The sequence below is a fragment of the Pezoporus occidentalis genome, unplaced genomic scaffold (assembly GCF_034315485.1).
Source record: "Pezoporus occidentalis ecotype Australia unplaced genomic scaffold, CSIRO_AGI_Poc_V1 ctg249, whole genome shotgun sequence".
Classification (NCBI taxonomy): Eukaryota; Metazoa; Chordata; class Aves; order Psittaciformes; family Psittacidae; genus Pezoporus; species Pezoporus occidentalis.
The window spans coordinates 1,046,170-1,059,941 of record NW_026914383.1 but is presented as its reverse complement, the minus strand read 5'-3'; the positions used below and the strand labels follow the sequence as shown (position 1 = coordinate 1,059,941).

The following is a 13,772-nucleotide window of genomic DNA, read 5'->3' as shown; positions in this document are numbered from 1 at the left end:
CCAACCCAACCCAGTCTGATTCTGTGACACAGCTTTGTTGGGGCTCTCTGCACACGCAGGAGGTGCCTGACAGGACACAGCCTCTCACTCCACAACTCGCTGATAAAAATCAGTTGTGACAATGTTGCCTTTTAGATGACACCAAGGTGGGTGGGAGCGCTGATCTGGTGGTGAACAGGGCCGCTCTGCACAGGCTGGAGCAGCAGGCTGTGGCCAGTGGGATGAGGGTCAACAAGGTAAAGTGTCAGGGCCTGAACTTGGGTCATGACAACCTCATAGAACGCTTCAGGCTTTGGGAGGAGTGGCTGGGAACTGCACATGGGAAAGGACCTGGAGGTGCTGACTGAACACAAGCAGCTTGTGTCCAGGAAGCCCCCAGCATCCTGGCCTGTATCAGCACCAGTGTGGCAGCAGGGCCAGGGCAGTGGTTGTGCCTCTGCACTGGTGAGGCTGCACCTCAAAACCTGCGTTCAGTTCTGGGCTCCTCACTACAAGAGAGACATTGAGGTGCTGGAGTGGGGCCAGAGAAGGGCACTGGAGCTGGTGCAGGGCCTGGAGCACAAGTGTGATGGGGAAGGGCTGAGGGACCTGGGGGGTTCAGTGTGGAGAAGAGAAGGCTCAGGGGGGACCTGATCGCTCCCTACAAGTGCCTGACAGGAGGATGGAGCCAGGAGGGGATGGGCTCTGCTCCCAAGGAACAAGGGATGGGACAAGAGGAAACGGCCTCAAGCTGCACCAGGGCAGGTTTAGATGGAGCTGAGGAACAATTCCTGCCCCAGAGGGTGCTCAGGCATTGGAACAGGCTGCCCAGGGCAGGGCTGCAGTCACCGTCCCTGCAAGTGTTCACACCCCGTGGAGACGAGGCCTCAGTGCCATGGGTTAGTGGTGGCCTTGGCAGTGCTGGGAACAGTTGGACTGGATAAGCTGAAATGGCTTTTCCAACCCAGTTGATTCCATGATTCTAAATCCATATACAAAGAGCACATGGCCATTATTGAGGGGAACACTGTGAGATTCTTCACTCCCCAACCATGATGAGACCTTAGCCCCAGTGTTATACACCAAATACAGCAAAATTAAAACCAACATCATAATAAATAAAGAACATGGAGAGATTTTACATTCAAATTCCTTCCACAGCCCTGTGACTGAGTGACCCAATGGGGCCATTTTCCAACAGCATCCATCCAAGTTCTAACCTTCTTCCCAACGTCTCCTCAGTCCTTGCCCACAGTAGCTCAAGTGGCACCGTGCACACACAGCACAACATCCCTCTGTCCTCCTCTTGCTGAGGAAGAGATGAGGATCAGGAGTATGTGCATCCTTAGATCTTCACTAACATCAGGGAGATGATGCCATGGCAGATTTTAGGGCATTAATGGAGGTTGGGGAGATTTACTTTATAATAGTCTCTTTTCCATCTCTCTTCCATTCCTTCTCCCTGGGAGACACACAGGCACCATATTGTGTTGTTGCACCAGCACCTTTTCCTCCCAAATATCCTCCAGCAAAAACATAATACAGGTGTTTGCACCCATCAGGCAAGCTGGAACTTGGAACTGAACCCAACATGGGGTGACAGATCTTCAGCCAGTCCACATCTCAGATGTCTTCTCCAGCCAAAGCCCTCCCTGGGCCCACAGCCTTAGCGCCAGGCCCGGTTCAGAAGCTTCACCTGTGCCAGTCTCTTTGTGATCATGGTAGCAAAAACCAGCCCAAAGAGGACGCTGCTTATGAGCACGTAGTCATAGTCATCCTTCAGGACGTCAAACTGCTTCGATGGGTACACTCGGGTCTGGTAGATGTCCAGGCCGTATGCAACAACCTGTAGGGATGAGATCATGAGCTGGTAAATGCAGATTTTAGTGTAGAATCATAGAATGGTTTGGGTAGGAAAGGACCTTAAGATCATCCAGTTCCAACCCCCTGCCATGGGCAGGGACACCTCACATTAGACCCTGGCACTCAAGGCTCTGTTCAACCTGGCCCTGAACAATGCCAGGGATGGGGCAGTGTAAATCTGGTATAAGACCAGATCATGGAATCACAGAATCAACTGGGTTGGAAAAGCCCTTTAAGCTCATCCAGTCCAACCCTCACCCCAGCACTGCCAAGGCCACCCCTAACCCATGGCACTGAGGCCTCGTCTCCATGGGGTGTGAGCACTTGCAGGGCTGGTGACTCCAGCCCTGCCCCTGGCAGCCTGTTCCAATGCCTGAGCACCCTCTGGGGAAGGAATTGTTCCTCAGCTCCATCTAAACCTGCCCTGGTGCAGCTTGAGGCCGTTTCCTCTTGTTCCTTGGGAGCAGAGCCCAGCCCCTCCTGGCTCCATCCTCCTGTCAGGCACTTGTAGGGAGCCATCAGGTCCCCCCTGAGCCTTCTCTTCTCCAGACTGAACCCCCCAGGTCCCTCAGCCGTTCCCCATCACCCCTGTGCTCCAGGACCTGCACCAGCTCCAGTGCCCTTCTCTGGCCCTGCTCCAGCACCTCAATGTCTCTCTTGCAGTCAGGGGCCCAGAGCTGAGCACAGGATTGGGTGCATCAAAACTGACTGAGTGAAGTCCATAGTTCTGATTAAAAGAAGAAACACTGAAGCAGTGAGCAGCCACTTGATCAGCAGTCACAGAGCTCCCTGCCACAGGCTGCAGCACCTCCTTATCTCTACACTGAAGCTTCCAGCCTGTGCTCACCAGACAAGTAGACTCTAGGCCAGAGGGGGCTGTATAAATCCCTCTCATCCGGGATATGGTTTGATTGTAGTTGATAAACCTCTCAGCATGGATCTGCACATCAGGGGAGTACGGAATCAGGTTCTCTTCTCTGAAAGGCATTTAGAGAGAAATCAAAACCCAGTCGACCAGCACATGGAGGACATCACCTGCATTTCATGTCTGATCATCACAAGCTGACCTGAAACAGCAAATTTAGTGGCTTTTCCCAGTGCAGATTCATTTCTGATGCACGATGAAAACCACACATGCCACTGGGTCAGACTGCACTGCAACAGCCCTCTGAAGTGCTAAAAGTAAGTGTAATTCTAAAAACTTCAGGCACTCACTCTGCCTGCTACTTCTTAGAATGGAGATAACACTCATGTTGCTAATGGTAAGATCTATTGTATCACAAACATTTTCCATGGTCACAGACTGGGTGCGGTGACCTCACTTCATTTAATGCAAGAATTGCCCTGAATCTGTCCAGGACAAGGTGTTCTACTTGACACAACTCTACTACACACAAAACAAATCCCTCCTCAAAGCCATCCAGGAATAGTGGTTATCCTGCTTTCCTTACCTGCTTTGTTCTGTGGGGATCTCTGGGCGGCGAGGATCCAGCAGAGCCTTGGGAAGGGAGAGGATGGCCCCAGAGGGAAGCCCAACTGTGCATTAAAGAAACACATCTTAAGAATGGCTCTTTCTGACTGTGTTTCCTAGCAGCTCACATAAGTGCTCTCTTGGTGTCTATCCCTGCTCTTGCCAAGAGGCCAGAGCAGCCCACAGGCATCATTTTTGCAGGCAAACTGATTTTGCTTGAATTTCAATGTGAAACTGCCTTGTGCAGGCAGCATCAGCACATGCAGAACAGAGCAGGACATACTCACCGAGCAAGTGCCGGCTGGTGATGCCCCGCTCAGTGATGGTGGCCTCCATGGCACTGATGGCAGACGGGAAGATGTAAGACTGCTGGAGAACCTGAGGTAAAATGGGGCGGTCCAGGGAGCTGAAGGCTGTGGCATTGTATTGCTCTGTCCCCTCATACAGCTCCAGCACAGTGAACTCGTTCCGACGTGCCTTTGTGTTCCAGTACTGGTACTGAAATGAGAAAAGGGCTTTAGGAATACAAGGCAAGCAGAGTCACTGATACAGAGAGGCAGCAGGAAATCCCAGCCTGGCTTGGGTCGGAAGGGACCTTAAAGCTCATCCAGCTCCAGCCACTGCCACGGGCAGGGACCCCTTCCACTAGAGCAGCTTGCTCCAAGCCCCTGTGTCCAACCTGGCCTTGAACACTGCCAGGGATGGGGCAGCCACAGCTTCTCTGGGCACCCTGTGCCAGCGCCTCAGCACCCTCACAGGGAAGAGCTTCTGCCTAAGAGCTCATCTCAGTCTCCCCTCTGGCAGGTTAAAGCCATTCCCCTTGGCCTGTCCCTACAGGCCCTTGTCCCAAGCCCCTCTCCAGGTTTCCTGGAGCCCCTTCAGGCACTGGAGCTGCCCTGAGGTCTCCCATTAAGGAGCCTTCTCTTCTCCAGGCTGAACCAGCCCAGCTCTCTCAGCCTGGCTCCAGAGCAGAGCTGCACAGCATCTTTGTGGCCTCCCTTGGACTTGCTCAAACAGTTCCATGTCCCTCTTGTGTTGGGGACACCAGAGCTGTGCACGTTACTGCAGGTGGTGTCTCACAAGAGACACATCTCAAAAAATCCGAGAATGATCAGAAAGTCTTTTCCAGACAGGTTCAGCAATTGCCCAACCTCCCAGACATAAAGAACCAGCTAAGAACAACTCCTTACCACCACCCAGTTCTCTGAGTGAACCATATGGACAGGTCCCTTCGCTTTCTTCTGCACTGAGGAGTGAATGATCCTGCCTGTGACTCCATCAATCAGATATATTCCAATGAACGTGCGCTCGTGATGTGTATCTGTGCTCTCTGTCACCACAGCAAGCAGGTTGGGATTCAGGGACTGGAGAAAAAGAGAGAATCACCTCACTTCAATGCTGTAGGCCCCTTATTTATACACATTTCATCTGGAACTAAGCATATAATAAACAAAGTATGTGGTCAGTGAGCCATATAGAGCAAAAATGGCACCACAGGGCAGTTGCTCTCCACATAGCACCTAGAAACAGTGCTGAGATCTGCCCCTGAGATAACACAGCAACAAAAAGCCAACAACAAGTTGCAAAGGCACCTTATAGAGAACGCTGCGGTCTCCCATCACCCGGCCCTGGGAGTGCACGTGCTCATTGGACCTCTTCCCCTTGACACTCACTATCCTCTGCACTTCAGTGGGTATGACCACCTCCCAGCTCTCCTCTGTTGTCAGGTCCTGCAGGAACAAAGCACCACGTTGGAGGTTTTACGTTGTCCTCAGAAGACACCACCTCTGCCCGTAAAATGCTTTTGAAATGCAAGTTTCTTGGGCACATTTTGAGGCTGAACTGTTTCAATCTGGAGCAAAATGCCTTAAATCCAATGAAGAGAGCTACCATTAGCCAGAGGATGTTCAGGACTTGGACTGTAATGAGTCTTCCATACCTTTTTCAGCCTGAATCCAGAGAGTCTTCCCTGCTCAGCATCAACTAGATAAAAAAAGATGGAATGAGCCATTTCTCTTAGCTGGCGAAGGACATTTTTAGTCGCTGGGAAAGCTGTAACCTGGAAAAGAAGAATTGAAACAGAGGTTAAAGACCAACTGACACACAAAATAACCCCAAGCCACCAAAACCCAAGAAAACAGCAGCACAAAAAGATTGTTTCAAACAAATTTATCAGGATGAGGGCTGTTTTACCAGAATAACCTCATCGTTTTGTGGGAACTGTGACTCAATGGCATTTTAATCTTGCTCCAAAGGGAGGCGAATATTAATCAGAACATGAGGAAAACTGTCTCCAGGCAAAGCAATTTACCTTGTACTCATCATCAATGAGGAGTAGTACTTTGGCATAATCTTGATCCATAATAGGCAGAAGCAAAGTCTGAAGAATTGGACGCTTCAAAAGAGGGGGAGCTACTTGACTTCTCTTCCCAAAGATGGGGTTAAAGACATACAAGAAGCTCATTTTGGTTTCCTATAAAACAAACAAGATGCAAAGCTTTTTCTAAGGCAGAAAAAAGAGCTGATTTTCTATCTGCTGCTTCCTAGTGTCGATTATTCACAACCTGGATTCAGGGTGTTCACATTCTCCTCCTGTCCCCACGTCAGCGACAACCAGACAATACCCAGAAAAGAGACTTTTTTTCCACTCCTTCAAAGCACACATTTCCAAGCTCAGTAAGTTCAGTGGAGGGAGAGAGGAAAGGCACTCACCTTGTCCTTCACAAGCAAGGTGCATTGTGGAGGGTGTGGGAAATGGGCTGTTGTTCTCTGGACCATCAGCTTAAAGGAGGAGCCTGGTCGCACATTCCTGAGATACTGCTTCCACAGGATGGTGCCAGAGCTGCTTTCAATACCAAAAAGCTGAGCAGAGACACAGGAAAACCCAAGTTTAGAACAACACATGTCTGGCACTCAAGCACTGCATGTTTCTTCAGGCTATGACAAAGAAAGAAGAGACTTAGTCCCTCTCCAAAGCATTCTGCACATCATCTCGCCGTGTTCTGCCCAGAGCCTGATGAACACCAGAGCTGAGACTCCTTGGTACAGGCTAGAAGCAGATTCCTACCCTGGCTTCCTCACCTTTCCTGAAGCAGTGACCATCACCATCATTTTCTGGAGGTTGAATTCATCTCTGGCCAAATTGTCAATGTTAATCTCATTTTTAATCTGGCTCCGGGGTTTCCTGGCATCATAGAACATCTTCCAAAGATGAGCAGTCCAGGCTTGCAGCAGGATGAGCTGGGAGGAGAGCCTCTTCAGAAACATCCCCAGCAAGCCATCTGCAAATGGGGCCAACACAGTAACAACATAAACCGTTATGCCCCACTCCACAGCAGAAATGATGGTCTCAACCATAAAGAAGAAATGCTGCCATGCATGGACCTACAGGAACTCCTTGCCTCTGGCTCCTATTCCAGAATAGCACAGTTCCAGTTACCATTTGTACAGCAGACTCTGCATTTACCAACCTCTTCCCACTTGACAGTGGTACAGCTCATTCCAGAAGACATCCCCATCAACTGAAAGCAAACCTTCATGCAGAATGCAGCACCTCTTCCTTTGTATCCCTTCTCACTGGTACACCCCCAGTAAGTGCCCACCTAAAGCCTACCCACCTAAAAGGTTTATATCTCCTTCTGTACTCATTATTCAGAGCAAGAGAAGCCTTTGAAGTAAAGAAATACTTAATTCTGCCCAATCGAGGTTTATATTTAGCTCCTTGAAACAAAGAGAACACCAGACTTCAACTATCTTTAACCACTGAGGAAGACAAGCAGAGATCAGACTTCACTAGGAAGCAGTTGTAAGAAACACCAGGAACACTGCATGCAGAGGTTACCTTGAATGGCTGCATCCAGGACAGCAAGGAAAAACAAAACAAAGGGCAAAAAAAGGCTATTGCAAATGAGTCTTACAGAAAGAGTCAAAGGGAAGTATTTAGGAGAGGTGGCCAAAATCCCCCCTACTGCTGCTGACTGGTTATTTAATATAACTACGTAATACACTCAAGTCATCTGCATTTGGCATTGGACTTCCAAAGTTCAGACAGAAATGGGTTTGTTTCTGCTTGGTTTAATTGCCATCAGTAGAAAATGGAATCCTCTCAGCTCAGATGAAAAAGAAAACAATCAATACATTTATTCAGAATAAAGAAAACCAAACTCACAGGGGTAATCCTGGTATGTCTATGGCTTACCTGCTTTCTTCCCAAATTCTCCCTCCAGCTCAGCCTGGGCACCTGTCAGAGGTAGATCCACCATCTCCAAGCTTACCACTTCTGCTAGGGACTCCTCTCTATTCCACACAACTTTTCCTGGAAAGAAATAAGGAGTCAAATATTGGAAAAAGAAACTTAATATCTGGAAATAGACTCACTCAATATAGAAATTATCTTCCAGGGGACCCTTCAGATGCAAATCACTGCTCTTAATGAAACACAAAACATCCATCCCTCCCTCCATCCATCCACCTACCTACCTAATATCATGCAATTAGCTCTGTCATAAAAGACAAATATATTGCACAACTGGAACCACTTTTGGGGAAAAGCCACTGGGTCAGTAAAAGCCATTGTATGATGGTATGATTCTAGGATCTGGTGTTTTACAGTCATTACGTCTATTTAAAGTATGAGATACAGAGTGTGAACTACTGGATTCCTTTTCAGCCCTAGAAAGTTCATGTCACTGAGAAGGACCTTGAACCCTTCCTGCAAATGAACATTTTTGCCATGAGGATCTTTTCCAAAGAAACTCTGAGGAAGATCTGTAACAGATCTGCCTCCTACCACAAACAGATGGACTCTCCTCCTACCACAAAGAACATGGCAGAATGTTTTCTCAGATGAGATGTCTTGTGAGGGTGAAAGAGTCTCCAGGATCATTCGTAGAATCATAGAATAAATGAGGTTGGAAAAGACCCTTAAGATCATCAAGTCCAACCTTTACTCCCAAGGCCACCACTAACCCATGGCACTGAGGGAATGGAACTTAGACCAGTTAAATTCATTTTGGTGGTTTCCAAAGAAAGCAATGATAAAACATAATCATTTGGGACTTGGAATTTTCTCCCTGGCCTACAGTGACAAGGTGTGCACTGTTAAGAATGGAGCAAGCTGCTGTTTGTGCCAGTTACCTGGCTGCTGGAGGAACATTAGCATGTGGTCTTCTGTTTGTACCAAGGCCCGATAGCCCACGGAGTCATCCTTCTTCAGGAAGACTTGGATGTATAGCTGGAACAAAAAGCAAATGAATCAGTGAGGTTAATGATCACATCATGTCCTTAGAGAAAACAGGACTCTTGGGTAGATCAAGAGCAAACAGCATGATTGTGTGCACTAATCCAGCACGCCCTCAGAAAGCTTTTCCTCTTGTCCTCCACAGGCACAGCTCCTTGGAAGGCTCTATCAAGTCTGCCACAGCAGGGTAGGGAGGGCATTGCAAGTGTGATAATCTCTCCTCACTCACCTGCTGTGGCTTGGCACCACTCGGCTCCAGGGTAAAGGTAATTGTGGTATCCAGCAATCTTTGTCCAGTTTCAACCAGGTAGAGATTAATATTGTAGGTTTGATTGGAACAGGTCAAGGAGTCCTGTAACACCAGGCAGAAAATAGCAGAGTTAAACACATGTGCCACACCAAGTTCTGCAGAGGGATTTCATATTCAGCAAGAACTGTGGCTGCAGGAGAGCTTTAGATTATATATGTGGAGCTGCTACAAACGGTCTTCAAAAAGATGGTGTAACACCTGTTGCATTCTGTTCCTGCACGCAAAGGAACAAAAGGATTGTCAAGAACTTCTGCTGCTCTTGGGAACCCTTCATACCTGCTTCTGGGAATCCTCCAGAGCACGTCCAGCATGCAGGCCATCAGAACTCCCAGGCTTCTGAAATGAGGATGAGAAGAGATAACATGGCAGTAAGAGGACAAAATAAAACAGGTTTCTGAGTGCCTGACAAGTCACGTTCGGCCTGACTCTGAAACCAGGCAGGAAACAGTCTGTTCTGTTCTATTTCTGATAAAAATGAGAGCTGGCTAAGTTCAGTACCCCTCAGAACTGAAATCCTCTGCAAGCCAGTGAAGCTGATTTCTAGGTTACCTGCCCACCTCGGACAAGGTTCAAACACGCCGCACACAGGACAAGATGCTTCACCAAGCCACAGACAGCCTTATCTGACAATAATCAAGGCCTGCTTGCATTATCATTGCCTTCATATGCCCAAGAAGCTAATTAAATCCTCCTCCATGAAGGAAAGCCCTTATGCAACCCACCCCCCCGAGCAGATCCATGCTAGAGCTCTGCTGGTTCCATAGTACAGGCAAACTGTGCTCACCAGCTCGCTCCTGCAGGTCAGGACAGCAGCCACAGTCTTCTCCCCAGTTGTTGCAAAACTCACCAGAGCTGCCTGAAAAGAGAAAAGAGCAGGAAATTGCAAAAGAAACAAGAAAACACCCCAAACCCCATAAAACCTACCTGTGCACCAAACTAAACCATTAGAAACAGATGATCTTTCACAGCCAGACTTTAAATGTCATTGTTTCACCAAATGAAATTACCTAAGACTGAACTAATACTATCTAATACTTCTCAAACACGGAAGCAGTTGACCTGCCACAGGGTTTTGAACCATTATGTCCAGTGTTCCTTGGCTTTTTAAAGCTCATTTGTTTTCAAAACCTCTCAGCTGGTGTACCAAAAGTACTGCTGCACCACCAGCCACTTAGACACACATCTGTACCCACCTCAAAACCAGGGCAGCACCCCAGTGCTGACAACTGTTGGCAACAATACAGTTGTTGGAAATAGTTCAAGTAGTATAAATGTAATCAAATGGTGTTCAAGTGTTGCAGCCAAGAGCACACTGAAATAAGCAGCTCAGCAGCTCCTTCAGAAAGCTCAGTACAGAGGTTTTAAGGAATTTTAAGCTGTATTTGGCCCTCCCACTGGAGTACATTCATCCTGGTTACCTGCTGGAAGTCCCGGAGGTGGCTGAGCAGCCCGTGTTTGTACTGCAGCAGAGAGAAGTGGCTTGGAGCCAGCTGCAGGAAGAACTGAGTCCGTGAAGCACTGACTACATTGGGTTGAGTGGCCAGTATCCTGGGCTGGAAGCCATCAGCAAACTCCAGGTCAAGTGACTGTGAAGGGGAGACACATGTTCATGAGAACTCTGTTTTCTCAACTAATAGCTTCCTTTTATCAGCAGCAATATAAGCTTTATGAAGAGATTCCCTGTGTCAGGGTAAATAAAGCAGAAGCAAGGAGGATAAGCATCCTGGTGGAGCCAAGATCTGAAGGCACTGATCCAGAATGAATGATTAGACAAAGACTTTTCTCTCTCGTCTCAATGTACGGATTCCAATCCCCTCCCTATCTCTTCAATCGCTCTGTGTTTTAAAGATAGAACCCCCTCTGCTGCCAAGCACCAAACCAGCTGGACAATGACTTACATACAACTCTTTCTAAGCACTTCTCACCTGCAGTGGGATCTGCCTCATCTCCTGCTCGGTCTCCAAGGAGCAAACATAGAGTGAACGTGTGTCCATGTCCATGCACACCAGCACTGCCTCCCCCACCACGCTGCACACGCCGTTCAGGGTCTTCAGCCACGGGGCTGCTACTCTGATCTGCCAAGTGAGACATGAACAAAGCTGTCAACAGAACTAAATCTTCCAAGAACCAGCTTGGACACAACTAAGAATTTAAGTCAGTCTTTTCTATTCATGACCCTGGGTGAAACTGAGATTTCCAGGTTTTGCTTCCAGCAAAATGCTTCCACCCATTTATTGGCCTGCAGCAATGCCATAGTGAAAGGGAATTTCATGACACCACACCAATTACTCTGCACACCACAGCCCATCTAATCAGAAGTACATTTGTTAACATCAACGTCAGTATTTTGGATCCACAATCAAGCACTACCTGTTTTGTAATTTCTCCATCTTCTACACTGAAGGTTAAAATGTTCAGGTGGCTCTGGGGAACAATTCCAAGCACATGGATCACTCCAGTCCCATGGGAATACAGCAACTGGTACTGAGTACTCTCACTGCAAGAGAGGCAGCAACCATGAAGCATCATCTCCTCACATCAGTTTCCAAAAGCAGAAGGCAAGCACAGCATCCATTCCTCTTCAAGGCAACAAGCTCCCTGCCAGAAGTTTACACTTAAAAGTTGTTCTTACCTTTCTGGCAAGTGTTCCACCCATTTCTGGTGCCCGTTGGAAAGGTAGTGAAGAGAGATGGCTGCTTTCTTCAAGACTGCCACGTATTTCACCACGTCCTGCAGCCCCACCAAACCAGCCACCTGGAAACTAAGCATAGGTCAGAGGCAGTGAGTTAGAGAGCTGTTTTCTTCTAGCAGAAAATAAAACCACTCCAAACACTCAACATCAGTCGTGAAGTACAATTTCTATCCCGCTTTATGTACCCTTGCTGATCTCCGCAGAGAGCACTTGGCTGAATCCAGGCACCCCAAACTAGATGCATGTTGAACATGTTGTAAGGTTTAAAGAGAAAATTAATCTATGTAAAAAAACATGCACCTCTTCCTCTTACTGGGTTGCTAAGCAATAGAAATAGATTTAACTGGAAGGTTCAGCCCTTCCTAAAGAATTCATCCCGATGTTATTTTGGAAACGTACTTCCATCTAACCCGTTTTTCTCCATAATGCAAGCCCAGAGAAGGTCAACAACCCCTTTTTTCCTTCTACAGCAGCATTACAAACAGGAAAGCCTACCTGCCCGTGTCCAGGGATGTCTCCCAGTTCAACCCTCCAATGTTGGTCTCCCAGGAGCGCAGAATACGTCCAGCATTGGACACAGTGATGGCATCTGCCCAGGAAATGAAGAGAAAACGAACATGGAACACGTACCCAGCACAGGTCAACAAGGCAGGAAGTTCTGGCAAGTTCAGCTCCTGGTCTAATATATGGTTGAGATCCCATGTATGAGGGCAACCACGAGCCCCAGCACAACACCCTCGTGTTCTCCTTACCCTGTCCATGGATCAGCATTGCATCCACTGCTCCTTCAGAGGTTCCCTTGTCTACATGGCGCCACACTGAAACAAACGGAGCGATGTGAGAACAAGATCTGCTCCCCCAAAGCATTTGTTTGTGGTTATTTTCAAACTTAGGCTCTTTCTGGCCATAAATGTACACAGAGAACAGTCAGCCTGCTGAAGCAACAGCTTCTGAACTGCCAGATGAATCCTCTTAGTCTGACAAAACAACGTTGCCAGCATCACTCTCTCAGTATTAAAACACAGAATCATGGAATGGTTTGTGCTGGAAAGAACCTTAAAGCTCCTCCAGCTCCAACCCCTGCCACAGGCAGGGACACCTTCCACTAGAGCAGCTTGCTCCAAGCCCCTGTGTCCAACCTGGCCTTGAACACTGCCAGGGATGGGGCAGCCACAGCTTCTCTGGGCACCCTGTGCCAGTGCCTCAGCACCCTCACAGGGAAGAGCTTCCTCCTTGTATCCAACCTGAACTTCCCCTATTTCAGTTTGAACCCATCACCCCTTGTCCTATCGCTACAGTCCCTAATGAAGAGTCCCTCTGCAGCATCCTTGCAGCCCCCTTCAGACACTGGAAACTGCTCTGAGGTCTCCACACAGCTTCTCTTCTCCAGGCTGAGCAGCCCCGATGTTCTCAGCCTGTCTCCATACAGGAGCTGCTCCAGCCCCTGATCATCCTCGTGGCCTCCTCAGGACTTGCTCCAACAGTTCCCTGTCCTCATTACGCTGAGGACACCAACACTGCACACAGTGCTGCAAGTGGGGTCTCACGAGAGCAGAGTAGGGAGGGGCAGGATCCCCTCCCTGAGATGCTGCTCACGCTCTGGGGATGCAGCCCCGCACACGGGCAGGTTCTGGGCTCAAGCACACACTGAAGCTGGGTCATGCTCAGTTTCTCATCAACCAACACCCCCCAAGCCCTATGTAGCACACAGCTACAAGTCCCACACAGCACAACCCGATCAACCCATTATCCCCCGCACAACAAAACCCACTTCACTCACGGATTTCACCACTCCTGGAGTTCAGGGCAGCCACGACGTTCTTCTCGGTGGCCACAACGAGCTTCTTGGAACCCTGCGAGGCCTCGAGAGAGGCGAACTTGAGCTTCCCCACGTACTGCTGCCTCCTAGGACAGCAAACGTGAGCGGCTGAGATAGGACCGGGGGAAGGGAAGGCCCCAGGGAGGCCGCAGCAGCGGGAGGCAGCACGGCGGGCCCCAGGCTCGCAGGAGGCCCCCGGCGCGGTGGGACCCCCCCGGCTGCCCCGGCACTCACCAGTCGAACTTGCCCACTTGGTCCTCATAGACAGCGGCCGCCAGCGGCAGCAGCAGCGCCCACAGCCCCGCCGCCATGGCAGCGCCAGGCCGCGCTCCCGGCACCCAGGGGTCCTTAACGCCGCAGGGCTGCCCCCGCTGCTGCCTGCGCCGCAAACCCGCTCGG

General features: G+C 49.2%; 1 protein-coding gene across 2 annotated transcripts; it reads right to left on the bottom strand.

Moving 5' to 3' along the window:
• Positions 1 to 1,076: 1,076 nt before the first annotated feature.
• Positions 1,077 to 13,759, bottom strand: EMC1 (ER membrane protein complex subunit 1). 2 transcript variants are annotated; one of them, XM_062622892.1, is made up of 23 exons: positions 13,608 to 13,759; positions 13,335 to 13,459; positions 12,307 to 12,372; positions 12,050 to 12,143; positions 11,495 to 11,623; positions 11,233 to 11,359; positions 10,788 to 10,937; positions 10,281 to 10,448; positions 9,647 to 9,718; positions 9,139 to 9,198; positions 8,782 to 8,904; positions 8,450 to 8,546; positions 7,512 to 7,628; positions 6,395 to 6,594; positions 6,026 to 6,175; positions 5,625 to 5,786; positions 5,253 to 5,372; positions 4,906 to 5,043; positions 4,504 to 4,677; positions 3,601 to 3,811; positions 3,294 to 3,378; positions 2,690 to 2,819; positions 1,077 to 1,825 (listed from the first exon to the last, which is right to left on the bottom strand). In XM_062622892.1, the coding sequence occupies exons 1-23, from the start codon at positions 13,682 to 13,684 to the stop codon at positions 1,646 to 1,648; spliced, it is 2,955 nt and encodes a 984-aa protein (XP_062478876.1). In that variant the 5' UTR covers positions 13,685 to 13,759; the 3' UTR covers positions 1,077 to 1,645. The 2 variants fall into 2 exon arrangements, with proteins under 2 accessions (XP_062478876.1, XP_062478877.1); XM_062622893.1 differs by lacking the exon at positions 13,608 to 13,759 and having other exon boundaries at positions 13,326 to 13,460.
• Between the last annotated feature and the right edge of the window lie 13 nt (positions 13,760 to 13,772).

Excerpts from the sequence above, each read along its gene's own strand:
- EMC1 (XM_062622892.1), bottom strand. The coding sequence starts at position 13,684 with ATGGCGGCGGGGCTGTGGGCGCTGCTGCTGCCGCTGGCGGCCGCTGTC. Across the intron at positions 8,905-9,138 it reads TGGAGGATTCCCAGAAGCAG|GACTCCTTGACCTGTTCCAA; the intron begins GTATGAAGGGTT and ends CTGGTGTTACAG. Across the intron at positions 5,787-6,025 it reads CCTTGCTTGTGAAGGACAAG|GAAACCAAAATGAGCTTCTT; the intron begins GTGAGTGCCTTT and ends TTTGTTTTATAG.